Consider the following 24,049-nt stretch of genomic DNA (forward strand, 5'->3'; position numbering starts at 1 on the left):
TTGGTTTTCGGGGCCCCGTACGCGGCTAGGCTCCCAAAAAGTCCCACATATGTGGTATCCCCGTACTCAGGAGAAGCTGCAGAATTTATTTTGGGGTGTCATTTCACATATGCCCATAGCATGTGTGAGCAATATTGTCAGGGATCCGCTCGTCCTGCGCGATCGGCTCTCCGTGCGCGCGTGCACGTTCGTGCAGCGGGTCGTCGTAGGTACGAGCGTCTTCCAACGCGCGCGGGTGCACGCCGTTCGTGTGTGCGCGCGGTACACGCACGCACGGGCGAGCGTTAGCACGATTGGCGCCAGTAGCCCTTTTTAAAGGCACAGTTGCAGCAGCTCTGTGCTGTCTCGTCTGCAGCTTGTGCCTGTGTATACCTGCTTGTCTACCTGCTACCTACCTGATATCCGACCCGGCTCCGTCTGACCTTGTTGACCTCTCCTGCTCCGACCCCGGCTTGTTTGACCCTTCTTGAACTGATCTCCTGTTGCCGAACTCTGCTTGTACCTGACACCTCTGCTTGTTCCTGCATCGCTACCCTGTATCCTGAGGACCCATCCAACCTGATCCAGTGGCCTGCAGTCCTCAGCCTTCCTACCACAGAGAGTCCCTGCTTCTGAGAACCCTCATCTCCGGATACCTGCTACTGCTCCTGGCTGGACTCTCCTACCCCACTGCGCTCCGGTCTCCCTGTTCCCATTCCAGTGAGACCAGAACCAGAGCCGTAAGAGAGGTCCCCTTCTACTAAGACAGACTCAATACCTGAAGTTCCTAACAGTACGAGACAGCCATGTCTGAGTCTGCAGAAGGGGCCTCCGCCATGAAGGAGATTTGCTCTCACCTTGCGGCTCTCACCCAGGCCGTGAAATCCCTTCAAGACGGCTACACCAGATTGGAAGAGCGGGTCCAACATCTCTCCATTTCGGGATCCCCGGACACTGCACATCAGTCTCCTCCAGTCCAGCCTGCAACTCATCCGGCAGTCGTGATGCTCCCACCTGAGCCTAGGGTTCCCATTCCGGAAAAATTCTCTGGGGACCGTTCCAAGTTTCGGGGTTTTCGTAATGCTTGCCAGCTTTACTTTGCCCTCCAGCCCAGGACTTTTTCGCTGGAAGCAACTAAGGTGGGATTTGTCATTTCTCTCCTGCAAGAAGAACCTCAGTCATGGGCCCACCATCTCCTGGAGAATGACAGTCCTCTTACACAGACCCTCTGTGCCTTCTTTGAAGGGATGGCACAACTCTATGATGACCCCCAGCGGACTGCCACCGCAGAATCCGCATTAACTGCGCTCCAGCAAGGCCGTAGGACGGCCGAGGACTATGTCTCGGACTTTAGGCGCTGGAGTGCAGATACCTTATGGAACGAGTCGGCCCTTAGACACCAATTTCGCATGGGCCTGTCTGAAGGCCTCAAGGACGAACTAGCCCGAGTTGGTATCCCAGATGCCTTAGAGGACTTAATTGCCCTAGCCATCCAGATCGATCGTAGACTCCGTGAGCGGAAGGCCGAACGCTCTTCTCAACCTCTGAGACCTGCCTGGATGACCGCCAGAACCCCGTCTCCCAATCCGTTCTTCTCTCCGCCCCCTCCAAAGGGGCCTGCCAGTACCTCTCTTGCTCCTGAGGAACCTATGCAGCTTGGACTACTCCGACCTACTCTGTCTCCGGAAGAGCGTGCCCGTCGTCGACATATGAACTTGTGTCTATACTGTGGCGGCTCCGGACATTATGTGGCCAACTGCCCTGTGAAGCCTCGTAAGTGCCTCTTTTCTGTGTCCCGCAGTTTCGTTAACTCACCTTCCAACTCTCTACATGTTGCCCTTCTGCTTTCTTTTCAGCTTCATGGAAGAACGATTCACGTCAACGCCATCCTTGACTCCGGAGCCTGCGGTTGCTTCATCGACGCTGCCTTCACCAACCTGCATTCCATTCCACTTCAGCCAAAATCTCATGGACTTTCTATCTTCTTGGCCGATGGTTCTCAGATCAAGTCCGGCCGGGTCACCCATGAGACCCTTCCTCTACCCACCTCCACCTCCTGCCGACATACGGAACTACTAACTCTTGATGTCATTTCATCACCACTCTTTCCTGTGATTCTGGGCATACCATGGCTGCAAGCCCACAACCCCTCCATTGACTGGTCCTCTGGGGAGGTAAGATTCCTCTCCACCTACTGTCAGGACCACTGCCTCTCTGGGGCTCCTGCACAATCCAGAACACTTCTCTGTCTAGATCCAGACCTGGACCTATGTCAATCGGTTCCAGAGCCTTATCATCAGTTTCTGGATGTCTTCAGTAAACGGGGGGCTGACTCCTTACCTCCGCATCGCCCTTACGACTGCCCCATTGAGCTCCTCCCTGGGGCTGAGATTCCTTTTGGACGTGTCTACCCCTTATCCGAGAAGGAGCAGGAGGCTCTGAAGGCATACATCTCCGAAAACCTCAAGAAGGGGTTCATCCGTCACTCCACATCCCCTGCCGGGGCTGGGATATTTTTCGTCACTAAAAAAGACCAGACCCTCCGACCCTGTGTAGACTATCGGGAACTGAACAGAGTCACGATTAAAAATCGCTATCCCCTACCTCTGATCCCAGAACTTTTTCAAAAATTGAGGTCGGCTGTTATCTTCACCAAACTTGATCTGAGAGGAGCCTATAACTTGGTCCGTATACGAGCAGGCGACGAGTGGAAGACTGCGTTCCGAACTCGTTTTGGGCATTACGAGTATCTGGTGATGCCTTTTGGATTGTGCAATGCCCCAGCCACCTTCCAGCACTTGATTAATGATGTCTTCCGGGACTTCTTGGACATTTTTGTCATCGTTTATCTTGACGATATCTTGATCTTCTCCAGGTCCCTGGAACAGCACCGGGGGCACGTCAGCAGAGTTTTACTTCGGCTCAGGCAACATGGACTATACGCCAAAGCCGAGAAATGTAAGTTCGAGCAACAAGAGATCCAATTCCTTGGCCTTGAAATCTCCCCAGCAGGCGTCAGGATGGATCCGCAAAAGGTCGCTGCTGTTCTCGAGTGGCCAGCCCCCACCGACAAGAAAGGCGTCCAGCGCTTTGTGGGCTTCGCCAATTTCTATAGAAAGTTTATTAAAGGGTTCTCGGCCATTATCTCCCCCATCACCCAGCTTACTAAGCAGAATATGCGCTTTCTTTGGAGTCCTGAAGCCCAGGTCGCCTTCGAAAAACTCAAGGACTTGTTCACCTCTGCCCCCATCCTCAGTCATCCGGATCCATCTAGACCCTATATTCTGGAAGTAGACGCCTCTGAGATAGCAGTAGGGGCGGTGGTCTCCCAACGTTTTGGTAAAGACGACCTGATGCACCCCGTAGGGTTCTTCTCCCGAAAACTCTCTCCAGCGGAGAAGAATTATGATGTAGGAGATCGGGAACTACTTGCCATTAAATCGGCCTTGGAGGAGTGGAGATACTTACTGGAGGGGGCGGTACACCCCGTGCTCATCTACACGGATCACAAAAATCTCGAATACCTCCGCACCGCTAAACGACTGAAACCTCGGCAGGCCCGCTGGGCCCTCTTTTTCTCCCGATTCAGTTTCCACATCACCTATCGCCCTGGATCAAGAAACACCAAGCCGGATGCACTCTCTCGCATGTTTGACAATCCTAAGGACTCTGCACCTCCGGATACTATCCTCCCTGCTAACTCCTTTCTCCTCATCCAACCGGGCCTAGTTTCTCTGCTCAAGAGTGCCTCTTCCACATCTTCCTGTCCCCCAGGAATCTCATTAACATCCAGAGAGGGCCTGCTCTGGAAAGACAACCTAATCTTCGTTCCTGAGGAGGTGAGAGTTAAGGTTTTGGGGCTCCTCCATGACCATCCACTCGCGGGACACTTTGGTGTCCGCAAGACCTTAGAGCTGATACAACGTTCCTTCTGGTGGCCAGGCATGAGGGAGTTCTGCAAGCAGTACGTGAACTCTTGTCCAGTATGTTGCCGGAATAAGATTCCCAGGAATCGGGCCTGGGGCCTGCTTAAGCCTCTCCCCGCACCCGACCGCCCCTGGCAGATGATTACTATGGATTTCATCGTAGAACTCCCCCCCTCTGAGAACTGTACCGCCATCTTTGTTGTGTGTGACCGTCTGTCTAAGATGGCCCACTTTCTTCCCTTGAAGGGGACTCCTTCTGCTACCGAAACGGCTCACGTTTTTATTAAGGAAATAATCAGGCTTCACGGGGTACCCACCAACATTGTATCTGACAGAGGAGTGCAGTTCACCTCCCGTTTCTGGAGAGCCTTATGCGGAGCCCTGAAAATTGAATTGGCCTTGTCCTCCGCCTACCACCCACAGACTAACGGGCAAACAGAACGCACCAACCAAACCCTCGAGCAGTATATCAGATGTTTCTCTTCCTTTGTCCAGGACGATTGGGTTTCCCTGTTACCTTTGGCGGAATTCGCCTACAACAATGCCAGCCATGCTACCACCGGGCAGTCCCCGTTCTTTTCCAATTATGGTTTTAACCTGTCTTTTCTTCCCGATATCCCTACAGAATCGCATGTACCAGCAGTTCAGGACACAGTATCCTTTCTTCAGCAGAACAACCGGATCCTGCAGGAGGCTATAACCAAGGCTCAGGCTGACAGCAAGAAGAGTTTCGATCAAGGAAGAAGGGGAGAGTTGATCCTTCAAGTCGGGGACCAGGTATGGCTGTCTTCCTCTAATTTAAAATTAGCATGTCCCTCCAGGAAGTTGGCACCAAAGTTTCTGGGTCCATTTCCTGTTAAAAGGAGGATTAACGAGGTATCTTATGAGTTGTCTTTACCCGATTCCATGAGAATACACCCAGTCTTCCATGTAGCTCTACTTAAGCCTGTCATACCTGACCCCTTCCCTGGTAGAGGAACAAGACCACCCGATCCTGTGCTGATTGATGGCAGTGAGGAGTTCGAAGTGGAGGCCATCTTGGATTTCAGAAGACGACGGGGACAAGGTCAGTTTCTGATTAAATGGAAGGGCTATGGCCCAGAGAGTAATTCATGGGAACCTGCTACTAACATACATGCCAATAGACTAATACAGGCCTTCTTTGCTGCACACCCAGAGAAAAGAGATACTAGGGGCACCCGGAGGTTGCCCCTTGTGGGGGGGCAATGTCAGGGATCCGCTCGTCCTGCGCGATCGGCTCTCCGTGCGCGCGTGCACGTTCGTGCAGCGGGTCGTCGTAGGTACGAGCGTCTTCCAACGCGCGCGGGTGCACGCCGTTCGTGTGTGCGCGCGGTACACGCACGCACGGGCGAGCGTTAGCACGATTGGCGCCAGTAGCCCTTTTTAAAGACACAGTTGCAGCAGCTCTGTGCTGTCTCGTCTGCAGCTTGTGCCTGTGTATACCTGCTTGTCTACCTGCTACCTACCTGATATCCGACCCGGCTCCGTCTGACCTTGTTGACCTCTCCTGCTCCGACCCCGGCTTGTTTGACCCTTCTTGAACTGATCTCCTGTTGCCGAACTCTGCTTGTACCTGACACCTCTGCTTGTTCCTGCATCGCTACCCTGTATCCTGAGGACCCATCCAACCTGATCCAGTGGCCTGCAGTCCTCAGCCTTCCTACCACAGAGAGTCCCTGCTTCTGAGAACCCTCATCTCCGGATACCTGCTACTGCTCCTGGCTGGACTCTCCTACCCCACTGCGCTCCGGTCTCCCTGTTCCCATTCCAGTGAGACCAGAACCAGAGCCGTAAGAGAGGTCCCCTTCTACTAAGACAGACTCAATACCTGAAGTTCCTAACAAATATATAATTTAGTGACAACTTTGTGTAAAAAAAAAAAAAAAAATTTTTTTGTCATTATTCAATCGCTTGAGGCAAAAAAATAAAATATTCAATGGGCTCAACATGCCACTTATCAATTTCCTTAGGGTGTCTACTTTCCAAAATGGGGTCATTTGGGGGGGTTTTGTACTGCCCTGCCATTTTAGCACCTCAAGAAATGAGATAGGCAGTCGTAAACTAAAAGCTGCGTAAATTCCAGAAAACGTACCTTAGTTTGTAGATGTGACAACTTTTGCGCAAACCAATAAATATACAATTATTGACTTTTTTTTTACCAAAGACATGTGGCTGAATACATTTTGGCCTAAATGTATGACTAAAATTGAGTTTATTGGATTTTTCTAATAACAAAAAGTAGAAAATATCATTTTTTTTCAAAATTTGCGGTCTTTTTACGTTTATATCGCAAAAAATAAAAATTGCAGAGGCAATCAAATACCATCAAAAGAAAGCTCTATTTGTGGGAAGAAAAGGACGCAAATTTTGTTTGGGTACAACATTGCATGACCGCGCAATTACCAGTTAAAGCAGCGCAGTGCCAAATTGTAAAAAGACCTCTGGTCATTTACCAGCAAAATGGTCCGGTCTGAAGGTGGTTAAAGTAATATTTCACTTTTTTTTTTTTTCACTTTAATCGTCATTAAAATCAGTGCTCCCGCCAAAACGGCCGTTTTTAAAACTTTTTTTTGCATTGACCCATGTCCCCTGAGGCAGGAGTCAGGTCCCCAAACCCTTTTAGGACAGTATCTTGCATATTAGCCGTTAAAATTAGCACTTTCCATTTCGAACGGTCGAGTCCCATAGACTTCAATGGGGTTCTAACGTTCGTAACGAACACGGGGGCCGTTCGCAAGTTCTGGTGCGAATCGAACCGGGGGGTGTTCGGCTCATCCCTAGTACCCAGCATAGCTAGAGAACTGACCACGCTGTGCTCCCCTGCTTAGTGTGGTCAGTTTTTAATAGGAAAGCAGAGGGACTGGCAGGAACATGCAGAGATTTCACAAAAAGGAAGCAATACAAAGAGAACAGGATAATTTATTATACAGGTACATGGTACAGCAGGTATATATCTGGAATACAAAGTGTTGGGGTAACAAACACTTTTAAAAAGTCTTCATTGCATCCCCCCAACAATCTTAGCAACCTATCCCCTTGCTCCCCTTTTCCTCCAAACATCTTGAACATCTGGTCTACAACCGACTGAGCAACCATCTCACTGAGAACAACCTTCTTGATCCCCTTTAGTCTGGATTTTGTCATCAAAACTCCACAGAAACTGCTCTTTTAAAACTCACAAATGCTCTACTAACCGCTAAAACCAATGAACACTACTCTGTACTCCTACTACTGTATCTCTCTGGCTTACCTTTACATAGGCTATTCCCTCTTTAGTCCATCATGAATGCTGCTGCCAGGCCCATTCATCTTACCAATTGCTCAGTGCCTGTTACCCCTCTCTGCCCATCACTCCACTGGCTTCTGCTCACATAATTATTTAATTCTAAATACTAACAATGATTTACAAAGAAATCCACAACTCGGCCCCTGGCTACATCAACCTAGTTTCAAAATACCAACCAATTTGTTCTCTTCGTTCCTCCCAAGATCATCTGCTCTCTAGCTCCCTTGCCTCCAGGACTTCTCCTGAACCTCTCCCATCCTCTGGAACGCCCTACCCCAATCTGTCTGACTATCTCCTAGTCTGGGCACTTTTAGACTTTCCCTGAAAACCCTTCTCTTCAGAGAGACGTACCCTGACCCCACCTAGAACTGTACTTTTATTTTTCTCCATCAGCTCATCCCCCACAGTTACCTTTTGTATCTCTTGACCCTCCCTCTTAGATTAGAGGGCCATCTGATTCCTATTGTATTACATTTTATTGTAATTGTACTGTCTGCCCTTATGTTCTAAAGCGCTGCATAAACTGTTGGCACTATATAAATCCTGTATAATAATAATAATGGCAAAACATGCTATTTGTCAAAGGCTGTGTTCAGATAGAGCCTTTAACTGATATTAGGTATGTATGATATCCCTTTTAATATTAGATTAGATTATAGCACATTACAGTGCCTTGAAAAAGTATTCATACCCCTTGAAATGTTCCACATTTTGTCATGTTGCAATTTAAAAACGTAATCATATTTTATTGGGATTTTATGTGAAAGACCAACACAAAGTGGCACATCATTGTGAAGTGAAAGGAAAATGATAAATGGCTTTCAATTTTTTTTACGAATAAATATATCAAAAGGGAGACATGCATTTGTATTCAGCCCCCCTAAGTCAATACTTTTGTAGAACCACCTTTCGCTGCCATTATAGCTGCAAGTTTTTTTGGGTATGTCTCTACCAGCTTTGTACATCTAGAGATTGAAATTTTTGCCCATTCTTCTTTGCAAAATAGTTCAAGCTCTGTCAGATTGGATGGAGAGTGCCTGAACAGCAATTTTCAAGTCTTCCCACAGATTCTAAATTAGATTTAGGTCTGGACTTTGGGCCATTCTAATACATGAATATGCTTTAATCGAAACCATTCCATTGTAGCTCTGGCTATTGAAGGGATATTTAGCTTAACCGCTTTCATTCTTTAAGAAATTCGGTTTTCATTTTGTGTCTTTCTAACATCCACTTCACCAATAGATATGCTCAAGTTTTGCTAATCTAGTTTAGTTTCTCATGTTACTGTTATCTTCTTTAGTTGTTTCGTTTCTTGGAAAGCACAAGATTTTGAGAAATCACTAGTTTCACTTTTGTCATAGGCTGTACTTGTATATGATTGGATAATCTGTATGACACGTTCAAAGGGCAGTACTTTCTGAAAGCCCCCTTTAAATATTCACAACAAAGAATAAAGATTAGATTTGCTCGGAGAGACTTTGTTGTTTTGTGTCATTTTCTCCGTGGGCTAAACTCACAGGCCTGTGGGGATTGGAAATCACACTTTAACAGACATTGAAGGCTTAAAAAACCACCTCTAGACAATCTACATTCCCTTCAGCTATATGTTTAGGGTTGTTGTCCTGCTGGAAGGTGAACCTCTGCCCCAGTCTCAAGTCTTTTGGAGACTCTAACGGGTTTTCTTCTACGATTGCCCTGTATTTGGCTCCATTCATCTTCCCATTGACTCTGGCCAGCTACCCTGTCCCTGCTGAAGAAAAGCATCCCCACAACATGATGCTGCCACCATCATGTTTCACGGTGGGGATAGTGTGTTCAGGGTGATGTGCAGTGTTCGTTTTTCACCACACATAGCGTTATGCTTTTAGGCCAAAAAATTCAATTGTGGTCTCATCTGACCAGAGTACCTTCTTCCACATGTTTGCTGTGTCCCCCACATGGCTTCTCACAAACTGCAGATGGAACTTTTTATGGCTTTCTTTCAACAATGGCTTTCTACTTCTTCTTGGTGAGAGCACTACTAATAGTTGACCTGTTGACAGATTCTCCCACCTCAGCTATGTATCTCTGCAGCTCCTCCAAAGTTACCATGGGCCTCTTAGCTACTTCTCTGAGTAATACTCTTCTTGACCGGCCTGTCAGTTTAGGTGGACGGCCATGTCTTGGTAGGTTTGCAGTTGTGCCATACTCTATTTTTGGATGATGGATTGAACAGTGCTACATGAGATGTTTGGGATATTTTTTAAAACCTAATCCTAGTTTAAACTTCTCCACAACTTTATCCCTGACCTGTCAGGTGTGTTCCTTGGCCTTCATGATGCTTTTTGTTCATTATGGTTCTCTAACAAACTTCAGAGGGCTTCACAGAACAGCTGTATTTTTTATTGAGATTATTATACACACAGGTGGAGTTTATTTACTAATTTGGTGACTTCTGAAGGCAATTGGTTCCACTATATTTTAGTTAGGGGTATTTAGTTAGGAATAAAGGGGGCTGAATACAAATGCGCACCACACTTTTCACATATTTATTTGTAAAAAATGTTGAAACCATTTATAAGTTTCCTTCCACTTCACAATTATATGCCACTTTGTGTTGGTCTATTACATAAAATCTCAATAAAATACATTTACATTTGTGGTTGTAACAAGACAAATTGTGGAAAATTTCAAGGGGTATGAATTTTTCTTTAAAGGCACTGTAGCTAGAGTAGCTGGTTAGGATTACTTTAGGTTTTAAGAGCAATTTAATGCTACGTTCTCAGCTGCAACTGCAAATCCTAAGGCTATTGGATTTTTTTTATATCACTGTTGACTAGAAAAAATTCAGACATGCACCTAATTGCAATTTAGGAATAAGCCACCAGGATGAGAAGGAAGACACCACAAGGAAGGATCACCACAATGTCCGTGACTTGCCCAAACACCACCGCATTCCTGAGGTGCAGACTGGCTGGCAGTAGTGGGAAGGGCAAAGCTGGGGAATTTGATAAAGCCTGCTATATGTATGTGTAAAGCTACAGCCCAACTTCTTATTAAGACATATACTGGTATTTAACACACCCACACAGAGGTGAAATAGATACTTGTAGCTCTTACATAAATGCATCAAACATCATACTCTGCAGGCATGTGTTTACAAGTGAAGATTAAAAAATGTCCATGGGAATAATGCAACGCTCAATATGAAATGTTAAAGTCATAGGTTGAGAATATTATTAACAAAGCTTCAATAGATTTCAGTTATGTTAAAAAATGCTATTTTCATTATTTTTAGAGTTATAATAAGCACATTGTACAAATATCACATATAGTATGTTTAAATAATTTCTGAATTATATCACATGGGCTGATTGTCTAAAGTAAAATATGTATCCTTTGAAAGTTATTATCACATTCTCTTACCCCTTCTGTCCTAAGTGAATGACTTTTAGCCTGGACCCGTATCTGCTTTTAATCCATTTAATCCCTTGTAGCTGGGGGTCTATCATCAAAGGCCACCGCTCACAGTTTGATAGTATTGTACCATTTTGAATAGACATAGTATCACTAGGCAGTCCTTCATTGTTCCATTTTGCAATTGTTGCATCATCTGCCAGCATACATATTGGGTCAAGTCCTTCCGTCATTGGAACTGAAAACTAAAGTAGGCAATAAAAAACAGTAAAATAAATTAAGATACACAGGCAATGCCATTCAACAATAAATACTGTCACTAAAATGTTTTTTTTTTTATATTTTAAGTTAATTATACTTTACCTTCAGAGATCTTAAAAATGGCATCCACAAATGCTCCACAAGCTCATGGCGATACTTTTTGGAGAAGGAGCCAGCATAAGAGACAAAGGCAGCTGTGAGCAGGACATCCCCACACAGAGTTTGTTCTTGCTTGCGATACAAGGCTACAGACTGAGCCCATCGGACATTCTCTGACTGCATTGCAAGTAAAAAGTTGTTATTACGGTGGTACTAGTGCTCCAAAACAAAGGTGTTTTGCAGCAAGTCATTAACTTCTACATGAAACAATTGGTTCTACTTTATTATAGAACCATACTGTATATGATCCCTATTAGGTTTTATGAGTGTTGGCACATATGCTAAATTCCTCAAAGACTATTTAACTAAATAATCTTTCTATATCACAAAAATGATTACACATCTTTGTTTCTGCAGATGAAGCTACAACTGGCAAATGAAAAACTGCTAGAAATGCTCATTTTCATTTTATAAAGGTGGAGGCAAGTGGCTCTAAGATAAATGTTTATGCCAAAAGTGAGGCTACCAGTACCTAGCAATAAAAAACAGAATGCAGACCCAGTAAAAAATATATTTTGGGTCCTGTTGCAAAAATGAGGCATGTATGCGATGTGGGTTCTTAAAATTACACATATACGCAGGACTATCTAAAACCCTTTTCTTATGGCCCAGGCCATTCTGACAGGCAAAGCTGTCCACCTTTTTGTACTTTCTACACTTTCCTATTGGCCTCTGTGGTGTTCCTCCATAGTGGTGGGCAAATCGGAATGTGATGGCTGGACTTATAGGCAAGTTGCAACACTAGCTAAAGAAAGAAATGTATTGATACTCACGCAGGTCGCAACCTACCTATTGAAATCTTAAATTGAATCCTGCCATTTATTTTGTGCTCCAGGATACTGGGTAGTGATGGACGAACTTCTGATGGGACGTTTCGTGAACGCGAACCGTGAACGCGGCCAAAAGTTTGCGAACCACAAGGTTCGTGGCGGACCCCATTGACTTTAATGGCAGACGAACCTTAAAAACCTCCAGGTCATATTTTCAGCCACAAAATACTTACTAGCTGTGCACATATAGTCCCACAACCTGGGCACTGACATAACAAAAGTATTAAGTGAATCTGGGATCGACAACGACAAGCATTCTTTTTTTATCTGTGAAATTTTGACAATTCAGGAGTGCATGAAGGCCATGGAGGAGAGGCAAGGTCAGGGCAAGCTATGAAGGGGGTGCAGAAGATGATCAATTCCACAGTCAGGGCAGCGCAGTCCTGTGCCAGTGTCCCAGCATGCCAACCTGTGCTTGAGCCCCTCCCTCCGCCCGGCCCTTACCCCCACCTATGCAGGGCTCCACTGCAGTCCAGTGCTGATCCTGAGCCATGGTGCTGGCACTGCCTGCTGATTGGCTTCTCCGCTGCTATCTCCCTCACTGTCTGAAACCAGCACCGCGATAGAGACTGAGCACTGACATCAGCACCGCGATAGAGACTGAGCACTGACAACAGCATCAAGATAGACAGCACTGACACCAGCACCGTGATAGAGAGCACTGACACCAGCACCGTGATAGAGAGCACTGAGACCACACCAGCACTGAGATAGAGAGCACTGACACCAGCACCGTGATAGAGAGCACTGACACCAGCACCATAAAAGCACTGACACTAGCACCTTGATAGAGAGCACTGACTCCAGCACCGTGATAGAGAGCACTGACACCAGCACCGTGAGAGCACTGACACCAGCACCGTGATAGAGAGCACTGAGACCACACCAGCACCGAGATAGAGAGCAATGACACCAGCACCGAGATACAGAGCACTGACACCAGCACCGTGATAGAGAGCACTGACACCAGCACCGTGATAGAGACTGAGAGCACTGACACCAGCACCGTGAGAGCACTGACACCAGCAACGTGATAGAGAGCACTTCACCAGCACCATGATAGAGAGCACTGACATCAGCACCGTGAGAGCACTGACACCAGCACCGTGATAGACAGCACTGACACCAGCACCGTGAGAGGACTGACACCAGCACCATGATAGAGAGCACTGAGACCACACCAGCACCAAGATAGAGAGCAATGACAACAGCACTGAGATAGCGAGCGCTGACACCAGCACCGTGATAGAGAGCACTGACACCACACCAGCACCGAGATAGAGAGCACTGACACCAGCACTGATACCAGCAACTCGCTGCAGGACCTCGCTGCAGGACCCGCTCAACCTCTTCAAACAGGAGGGTACAGGCATATAGTATGGTGTGCTTTTTTGTACAAGGAAGTGAGCCAAAGGTAGAAAAAAGGTCTGCGTGTTAGATTAAATAAATTGTTTATAGAATTATGCATATACATGGTCTACTGGTCACATGTGTTGAATTCCTCCAAGATCCATGCCTCATTCATTTTTATAAATGTGAAATAGCCAACACTGTCAGGAGCTAGGCGAGTATGCTTATCGGTCACGATCCCCCCTACTGCGCTGAACGTCCTTTTGGACAGGACACTGGACGAGGGGCAAGCCAACAGTTCCATTGCAAATTGGGCAAGCTCTGGCCAGAGGTCAAGCCTGGCCACCCAGTAGTCCAGGGGTTCATCACTTCTCAGAGCATCCACATCGGCCATTAACCCGATGTAGTCAGACACCTGTTGGTCTAGGCGTTCCCTGATGCTAGATCCGGTTGAGACCTGTTGATGGGTCAGCTGAAAGAATGATCTCATATCAGAAGTCACCAACACATCTTCAAACCGCCCTCTTCTTGCAGGCGCTGTTGGATTGGTACCCACAACTCTTTCTCTGGGAGTGGGAATTCCTCCTCTGCCAGCGCACGCAAAAGCAGAATGCAGCATTTCTCGAAGCAAGGCCTGTAAGTGCTCCATTCTGACAGTCCTCTGTGATGGTGGTAACATTTCCCCCATTTTCCCCCCGTGTTTGTACTGGGGGTCTAAGTACGTTGCCACCCAGTACTGGTCCTTGACCTTTATGCTTTTTATACGGGGGTCCCTGTTAAAACACTGGAGCATGAAGGGCTCCATTTGCACTAAACTGGATCGGTGTGGTGGCCTGGCTCCTGCTCATCATTCAGGATAATGTCGCCCTCCTCGTTCTTCTCTCCCCATCCACGGACAACAACAGGGATCCCAGAAAGGTTTAAAGCATGCTCTTCTTGCTCCTTCTCATCCGCCCCGGCACCATCCTCCTCTGACTCCTCTTCACACTCCTGTTGTTGACTTGTCTCAGATAGAGTAGCCCCCCCTGGGAATTCATCCAGCATTGCGACTTTCCTTGCCTGCCGCAAGATGTCCTTGACAACGAATCGCTGCACGATCAAGTTTAAGGCGTGTGCCATGCATGGCACATGTGTAATTTTGCTCTGTTTCAATGCGCTAAGCAGATTGGTACCGTTGTTACACACCACTTTACCAACTGTCAAATTGAGCGGTGTTAGCCACTGATCTGCCTGTGAACGCAAAGCTGAAGGGAGTGCAGGGCCAGTGTAGCTCTTGGCTTCCAGGCACAACAGACGCAGCACAGCATGGCAACGTCTCACCTGGCATGTCGAATAGGTTCTGGGAATCTTGGGCGGCGCAGCGGAAGAGACGCTAGCAGCGGAAAAGGAGGAGTCAGCCGAGGAGGAGAGGGAGGATGGAGTAGGAGGAGGAGAAGAGCCAGGCCTGCATGAAATCCGTAAAACCAAATCTACACGGGTGCCACGGGTTACATGCTTGACGGCCGTCAGAAGGTTCACCCAGTGGGCAGAAAAAGTTATATACCCATGTTTGCTAGACCACGTGTCTGTAGTCAGATGTATCTTGGCACTGACACTGTGTTACAGAGATACATTCACTTGCCGCTGAACATGGCCATACAGCTCTGGGATGCCCTTCTGTGAGAAATACTTCCTTCCTGGAACCTTCCATTGTGGTGTTCCAATGGCCACAAATTTTCAAAAGGCCTCCGAGTCCACCAGTTTATATGGCAGTAGTTGGCGGGTATCAGTTCTGACAAGCCAGCCGTCAACCGTTGGGCAAGAGGGTTATCCGGCGTCATCATTTTTTTACGCTCGAACATTAGGCCCACGGAAGCCTGCCTTTTTCCAGAAAAACGTGAGCTTGGCATGATGGAAGGTGGAGTGGAGGACAATTGTGAGGAGAGAGGATAAGGAGAAGTAGAAGACAAGGCTGGACAGTGAGAGCCTGGAGTGTGGCTTTGTGGGTTCCGTTGCTCCCACTGGGCTTGGTGATGGCAGCTCATATGCCTTCTTAAGGCAGTCATCTCTAGGTGAGTGTTGGGCTTACCATGACGTATGCGTTGACTGCAAAGGCTGCAGATGGCAACACTATTGTCAGCAGCGGACACGTTAAAAAAAGCCCACACTGCAGAGCCACACTGCCGGCGTCCTGGGAGCGCCAGATGTGACCGTACATGGTTGATGCCTTGCTCCTGATACATTAGCAGTCTGGTGTGTCCCTCCTGTGCAATGTAAGTTCCGCCTGCTTCTCCTCCCTATCTGCTGGTCCATATCTCCCTCTGAACTCCCCTCCTCTTCCTCTCTTGTGGACACCCATGTGACATCACTAGACACATCATTATCGATGTCACCTTCCCCACCATTATAATTAGAGATCTAGGAGTAGGCAGCAACACCGGGGACCAACCTCCTCCTTGGGCTGATCTGGGTACTGTCATCAGACTGCTGAGTGGCGGTTGTTGCTACCTCTTTTTCCTGATCCAATGCCAGGAGTGGCTGCGCATCGGCAATGTCCTGTGATGGATCGGAAAATAATTCCTGTGTCTCAAGCGGAGGGTATATGGTGGTGGTGGTGTTGGTGGTAGTGTCTTTGGGGGTGCACACAGCAGAGAGTGAAGAAGAGGGTGCAGATCGAGAGGATGAGGAGGGTGCAGAAGAGTAAGGTTGAGTGAGCCACTCAACCAAGTCTGGTGCGTCCTTTGATGTAATCGAATGCACGTTCTGCAATTTGCCACTTTGGCTCAAGCCTGTTGCTCCTGCCCTACCCCTATCACCCCTGCGGAAGGGCCTGCCTCTTCCTCTGCCTGTCATTTTTTAAATGACCCTGTGACAAAAGTCTCTAGTGCAGTATGTATGTGGAAGAAGGTATATAACACCCCGCTGCAATCTGTCGTTTTGGGGGGCCACTGGTCTATCACACCAGTTATAATACTTTTTTCTAATTGAGTTTGCCAATCTTTGTAGTATCGCTGCAGAACCACTCAGCAGTCACAATGCTGCACAGTGAAAATGCACTATACTATGCTTTCTATATTTGCAAGTATTTTATATGTGTATTACACCCCTATATACTGCACACCAAATAGTACACCTATACCAGTCCTTAAAAGGACCATTGTGGACCTAATAGCTAGCTAGTAGCTAGTGAATTGCAGACTGCCCCTGCTCCAAACACCAAACTGTCCCTTCCTACACTGAGAAACGACTGCTGCAGAATTGGTCAGCAGCACAGCAGTGCAGTGCACTATAATATGCTTTCTATATTTGAAAGAAAGTATATCATATGTGTATTACAACCCTATATACTGTACACCTATACCAGTCCTTAAAAGGACCTTTGTGGACCTAGTATCTAGTGATTTGCAGACCGTCCCTGCTCCAAACACCAAACTGTCCCTCAGTCCCTACACTGATAAAAGACAGCTGCAGAATCGGTCAGCACTCAGCAGCACAGCAGTCAGCAGTGCACCATAATATACTTTCTATATTTGAAAGAATGTATATTATACGTGTACAACCCTATATACTGTACACCTATACCAGTCCTTAAAATGACCTTTGTGGACCTAGTAGCTAGTGATTTGCAGACTGTCCCTGCTCCAAACACCAAACTGTCCATCAGTCCCTACACTGATAAAAGACAGCTGCAGAATCGGTCAGCACTCAGCAGCACAGCAGTCAGCGGTGCACCATAATATACTTTCTATATTTGAAAGAAAGTATATTATACCTGTATTACAACCCTATATACTATACCAGTCCTTAAAAGGACTTTTGTGGACCTAATAGTAATAGCTAGTGATTAAACTGACTGTCCCTGCTCCACACAGCGTCCTTTCCCTACACTGACAAAAGACAGAATGTAAAATGGCCGCCAGATCAGGTCTATTTATAAGGTAGGGTGTATGTCCAATTGTCCATGTGCTGAAATGTCTCAATTGGCTGTCTTGTACCCCATGATGGATGTGTCATGGGTCAAAGTTCTTCACAATGTAAGCGCATATGTCCGCCGTGCAAACAGTGCCAGAAGTCCGCCGGTTTGGCAAATCGCGAATGAGCAAAATTTGCCAGGAACCGACTGCCAGGCGAACCGCAAGGCCATCTCTAATACTGGGTGCAAAACTTCCCTTACAGTTGTTAGAAATACATGTAACCAGAGTCTGCAGTTCTGTCCAGATGTACAGCAAAAAACCTGCTGAATCTCACTACAATGAATTGTGCTCTAATTTAGCTTATTTTCCTCTGTCAATGAAGAGACAGCGAATACAGGATAAAACATTTTAAATAACAGGGGAGCAATGGGCTAACACGTAGTTGGTAGCATAAAGCAACTGGGTCGATTTACTAAATGCAAATAGACTGTGTATGTACATGTAATGTGGTAAGGTTTTACTTTGTAAAGAATACCCAATCAGGTGCAAGGAAAATTAAAAAAAAGCATTTTTGCTTCCACATGATTGGATGATGGAAGAGCATAACCACATTTACTAAGCTATGGGGAAAATTAGTGCAGCTGTTCTTACAGATTGCCACTGTACTTTCTAAGCACACAGTCTATTTGCATTTAGTAAATCCACACTAATGATTCTAATCAAACACATCTATTATTAAATTCTATGATTTTTTGACCTGACAGCGGGCAACTAGGAAGAACAGCTCTGCACCCTCCATGTCTGCACTCCCTTTCCTTCTCTTACCAGCAACTGCACAACCTTCTCTCAGGATCCACCTTTATTTGTCCTACCACCCACTGTGCCAGAAGCCCCTCTTCTTTTAGAATCCACTACATCTGCAGCTCCCCTTCACTAACCACGAACTGCACCTATACTCCCTTTCTCCCAGCACCCATTGCAACTAGCCCACCTTCTCTCAACACTCACCATGTCTTAAACCCCCTTCTCTCAGGACCCACTGTACTTACAGCCCATTTCTCTCAGCACCCACCATACCTACAGCCCTCTTCACTTAGCATCTATTGTGTCTGCACCCTGTTTTTCCCTGTATCCATTTCAACCTCCCTTCCCTTAATGACATCCCCTGTGCCTGCCTGTCACCTCCTTCTAATGAAGACTGCACCTTCTCTAATCACCCTCCTCCACCCATACAAGAGGGGGACATGCTATTTGACAGGTGGCTACTTTTACAAACTTGGCATCAAGGTCACTTTGGGAGAGTAGGCAAAGAAAACTTCCAGAATTACTTCAACATAGCTACACACAGTATAGGTTTTAATAAGGCAATATATCCCACAACATCCCAACTAGGATTGTCTACTCTCAAACCCAATACAATAAGTAAAATTTAGCAAAACTTTTGTTATGTGTTTATCTCCCTTTTACCTTCCTCATTGTTTGGCTTTGCAATTGAGATTCAATCAAATTCCATTACAATGCTACATTAAGTAGCGCTCAAGCATAGGAAAAAATCATTGAATTAATCTTTAAATGGGCATTATTGGAATTTGAATAATTTAGTGAGCGGATTAAAATTGATGTCAAGAGGAAATATGTCTAATTCCTTCCAGATATAGAAATAAAAATACAGAGTCAATGCTTTGCCTAAAAAAATAACACTTAACCTGAAACAGTTAATGAATGTCATGATGAATTAACCCTCTTTGTACCAACCCTGAGTAGTTCACAAAGAGTTGATGGCATGGTCTTTATCATTTAAGGGTTAATTAACTGGCCTAGTGATAACCTATTCATGGACATAGTGGTCCTTAAAAGCTCCATTAACATTGTTTTATTGTTATTAGCATTTCTTGCATTTTAATTAATCACATTTACAGCAGCTACATAATACTTAATATTCCAAAATGTGCTGCTTCTGATTCAGGCAAGGCATTTTACATCCTTGTTGAAGCTCAACAAAGAGATGCTGGAAATGTAGTAAGGTCAGAAACAGATTTCTGCCATGAAAATAAATGCATGATAATGATATAATTCCTTTCAGCTCATCAGTTTCCCAGCTAAGTGCTTCTGTTATTGCCAGATCAGTAGTGTATAACAAAGAAGTACTTTCTGTAGGTTGCTTCATTAGCCTGCCCTGTAGGACCTCACCTCCAGACCTTTCACTAATCTGTTGGCCAGCTCAATGGTCTTGTTAGTTCTGTTCACTTCCTCTTGACAGCGGATTTTCTCTGCGGTAGCTCTTTCGAAGGCAGCTGTTAAGACGGCCAGGTTGGTGTCTAGCTCCTGTAAATCAAGAAAGGGCAAAGAGAGCAGAGTCTTCATTTTACCAAAACTTTATAGACAGATGAAAACATCAGTAAGTTTTTAGAGTTTATTATCTGCCTAATACAAATAAATGAACAGCAGCACACTTATCAGGCAATAAACACTATTAGGAACAAAGAACATGGAGGAGAGATGGGTTCGCTTTAGGAACATATTAAATAAGGGTATTAGCCAGTGCATCCCATTGGGTAATAAATTTAAAAGAGGGAACAAAAGTCCTGGATGGCTTAATGCCAATGTAAAAATGCATATGAAAGCAAAAGACAAGGCCTTCAAAAATACAAGGTTGAGGGATCATCATCAGCATTCAAACTTAATAAAGAATGCAACAAGAAATGTAAGGGTGCAATTAGGGCAGCTAAGATAAAACACGAAAGATACATAGCGGAGGAGAGCAAAAAAAATCCCAAGAAATTCTTTAAGTATGTAAACAGTAAAAAAAGTGAGGACGGACAACATTGGCCCCATAAACGAATGAGGAAGGACATCGGGTTACAAAGTATGGGGAGATGGCGAGGGTATTGAATTTATTCTTCTCCTCAGTCTTCACAAGGGAATCGGGGGGCCTTCAGTAACCAAAACTGCAGTGTTTATCCTTGTTACACATCAGCAAGGTTCCAACCTTGCAGGTTGGAAGCTAAACAGTGGAGACCTTGAGTGGAGAGTGTGAATAAGTTTTGCTTTTCACTGTTGGTGATTGCTGTCTTGCATTTTTAGGTTCTTTTTGGGGTTTTCCTTGCAGCTTCTTAACAATACCTTTTTTCTGTCACTTGGTTTGGCAAGAACGATTCTTCATGAATCCATGCCGATTACTGCTAATGATACCATTCTCATTACTAAAATCTTGTATATAGTCCCTTATAATCCCCTCCAAGAGCTTGCATACTATTGATGTGAGGCTAACTGGTCTGTAATTCCCAGGGATGTATTTTGGGCCCTTTTTAAATATTGGTGCTACATTGGCTTTTCTCCAATCAGCTGGTACCATTCCAGTCAGTAGACTGTCAGTAAAAATTGTTCTGGCAATTACTTGACTGAGTTCCCTAAGTACCCTCGGTTGCAAGCCATCTGGTCCCAGTGATTTATTAATGTTAAGTTTCCCAAGTCTAATTTTAATTCTGTTAACCATGGAGGTGCTTCCTGTGATGTATCATGAGGATAAACACTGCACTTTTGGGTACTGAAGCCCCCCGATTCCCTTGTGAAGACTAAGGAGAAAGATAAATTCAATATTCTGGATTTTGCAAAAGCATTTGACACAGCTCCCCATAAACGTTTACTGTACAAAATAAGGTCCGTTGGCATGGACCATAGGGTGAGTACATGGATTGAAACCTGGCTACAAGGGCGAGTTCAGAGGGTGATGATAAATTCCCATTTGCCTAAGGAAAAAAAATATCCCAGGTCAGTTATATACAATGGAAGAGTAACAAGCTACATTGTACATTGCTACCAGTTTCTATTCTGCAGATACTGTGACAGGCCAGTCCATTGACTTTCTCAAACACCAGGAAGGTACTATGTGGGAAGGTATTTTTGCTCTAAAAGTAGTAAACCCATTCATGAACAGGAAATTATATTTGCCAACGCTGAGCTACAAAACAAACTGTATTGTACTGGAGTTAAGTTTCAATGTTCCCAAATTGTAGTCAATTAATGGCAGGATCAAGGTTCATCCCAGGGTTCATGTAATTTACCATCCAGAATATGCTGCCCCATACTCAGGAGATAGACCAAGTGGAAGCTAGTGCAAAAGACTGAAGAACATGGTGCACTATGTACCCAGCACTAATGTATATGAATCCTTAAAGGATATTTCCACTTTTGCAGACAAACTGGGATAACACCTATTTTATATCTGATACATGCTCCCACTCACATAGTATAACTATGTAAAAATTGCTTAACTTTTTACTTACTGAAAATTCTTACTTGGCTCCTCCCTTATATATATATGTTAAGGAGGAGGCTGGGAGATATGTTTACGATAATTAACCTTTTTTGTAATGGAAAAACTCATTATCACTTGTAAACTAGATGTGGACACTGTCTGTTCAAAAAATCCTTACAGTAGTTCTAAAGGCTCAAGGTTTTTTTTACCTTCATGCCTTCTCTGTGCAGCACCCCCCCTGAGCCCAATCATGATCCAGTGATGTGCATGAGAGCTTCTGCTCTCTGGGGACTCTCCCTCCTCGTAGGCTGAGACAGAAGCAGGAGCCATTGGATCTTGCTGCTGTTAATCACAGCGAGTGAGCCAATGAGGAGAGGGGGTGGGGCTGAGTCACAGCTCTGTGTGTGAATGGACACACAGAGCAGTGGCTCGGCAGTGAGCCTACTTAGGTGCCCCCATTGCAATCTGCTTGCCCTGGGGGCACGAGACAAGAAGGAGGGGCCAGGAGCGCCAGCAGGGGACCCAAGAAGAGGAGGAGGAGCATGGCTGATCTGCGCAAAAACCACTGGACAGAACAGGAAAGTATAACATGTTTATTATTTAGAAAAAAAAATGCCTTTAATATTATTTTAAAGATATCAAGGCTTGGGTGATACACTGTATGTTAATATTCTTAAAAAAAATCTGCCCCTCAGTCTGTCCCCTAGTTGCACATTTCAAAGTTATTCTAAACCATAGAAGCTGATTCCTATGTATACATCTGCTTTAAAGAAACAACTAAATAAGAAATATTTTTTCTTTTTAAATTATTTTAGGTGTCCTGTGTGAATAGGAGTCCTATGTGAGTAGTGAGGGTTTCTTAAATTTGACTCCAAAGGCGTAACTACATAAAAAATAAAATAAAAAAATAAAAATAGATGTAAGCATCATCGAGATATAATATAAGATAGTACAATGGAAATGGCAACAATGCAGTTAACTTTTGTGTATCAGTACGGGACTGTAGAAGAAGTGGGTTGATGTTTGAAAGCCTGTTGAGAAATATTAACTGTTACTGCAACAAAAGAAAGTATCATAGACAGTACTGTATTTCACACACATAGATAACAGCGGAATTTACGTAGATGTGTGACTTGTAGTGCAATATGCGATATATATTTAATTATGAGTTAGTTAACACTTTGGTCTTTATCTGGAAATTCTATAAGGATCTAAACTTAAGCTAGCCTGCCGTAGATTTGAAAAAAATAAATAAATCTGCTCTTCTTGCAATGCAAACAAAACAGTATCTACTAATTTCAGTGATATCATTTTTTTTATATTGCATATTTTAGCTTTACAACAATTGCAATTTTTGAAGATGAGACAGCAACTTGCCTGTTTTTTGCTGTAAAAATCCATTGCTTAGATCTGATGTATGTTAATGGGATTAAATGAGAACAAACAAAGAGCCCTAGCACAAATGTCTCATTTTAATTTTTTTTTTTATTTTAAACTTTGCCCTTTTCTAGACAAGGGGAAAGGCAACTATTTTTTAGCTACTGTGATCAAACAATGTCACATCACTATGGCAATCATTGTCCATATCCGGAATACAGAGCAACGTTAATTGTGCAATGTAGCATTGCTAGTGCATGTCAATCAGAGTCTATGAATTGAGAAAAATTTGCTCTGTTCATTCTCTTAAATGATGTACCCAATTAAACCTGTTAGAATTCATGATCTTCAGTCAAGGTTAAATGAAAGTAGTTACTCCTGTCAGCTAGGTGATTAAATGCTGCCTACATCAGGAACATTTATGTGCAAAATTAAAATTTTGGTATAAAGCATGAATCTTTATGCATGCCCGTTAATTATCTCACCGTTGTTCTACTTATTAAATGCCCGCTGCATCTTTCCTTCATCATCAGCTTTCTTTCACAACTTATTGTGTAGTTCATGTAATGCCAAAATTCAGTGCTGTGCCAGGAATATTGTTAGGCTAGTTCACAATAGGAAATTTGTTTCTAGGCTTATTAGTAATTAAAAGGCTGCAAGTAGATGTGGGAATTCAAATTTAAAATATTATCTCTGATTTATACATTACTGGTTTTGCCTAAACTTTGTTTACATAATTAGGATACAATCTAACTACTTTGAATGCAAATCTTTATCTGCACTCACAAAAAGATCAAAATTACAGTATGACTTTTTTCTTCATCAAAGTTGTCAAGAATCCCTCCCCATGTGTCAAGGAACACCTCAAGAAGGGAGGGGTAAACAACTTGCCTAGATAGGCAGAACATGAAGTACATTATTATTATTATTATTATTGGTACTTGTATAGTGCTGTCAATTTACACAGCGCTTTACATATACATTTTACATTCACATCAGTATAAAAAGACAAACCGCACTAAATAAAATAAATGAACAAACAGCAGCAGCTCAGCCAGCAGCAGCTCAACAGCAGCTCAGCCACAAATACATACTGTGAGGAAAAAAAGGAAAAAGAGAAGCTGCGCTAATAATAAATATGAAGTTAACATGGTGAACCTAACTACCACAATGAAGAAAAAAGGAAATTACATAGTGAGCAAAAACACCAGAAAGTGTAAAAGGTGCAAATCTGTGAATCACTCTTCAAAGTTAAAGAAGTCAGAGTCCTCAATTGATGTTAGTGACTCTCAAACACAGAAAACCCCTCCACC

The 24,049-nt window shown here is 44.5% G+C and overlaps 1 protein-coding gene across 1 annotated transcript in view; it reads right to left on the reverse strand.

The window, feature by feature from the left end:
- Positions 1-24,049, reverse strand: part of LOC143925685 (dynein axonemal heavy chain 11-like) — a 701,866-nt gene that overhangs the window by 256,796 nt on the left and 421,021 nt on the right. The window contains exons 50-52 of the mRNA XM_077450147.1: positions 19,292-19,426; positions 10,972-11,145; positions 10,618-10,853 (exon numbers count right to left, since the gene is read on the reverse strand). Of these exons, the coding sequence (XP_077306273.1) occupies positions 10,618-10,853; positions 10,972-11,145; positions 19,292-19,426 (545 nt within the window). The remainder of the gene's footprint in view (positions 1-10,617; positions 10,854-10,971; positions 11,146-19,291; positions 19,427-24,049) is intronic.

Source organism: Lithobates pipiens, unplaced genomic scaffold (genome assembly GCF_037356315.1).
Source record: "Lithobates pipiens isolate NorthernLeopardFrog02 unplaced genomic scaffold, aLitPip1_a1.2 Scaffold_22, whole genome shotgun sequence".
NCBI lineage: Eukaryota > Metazoa > Chordata > Amphibia > Anura > Ranidae > Lithobates > Lithobates pipiens.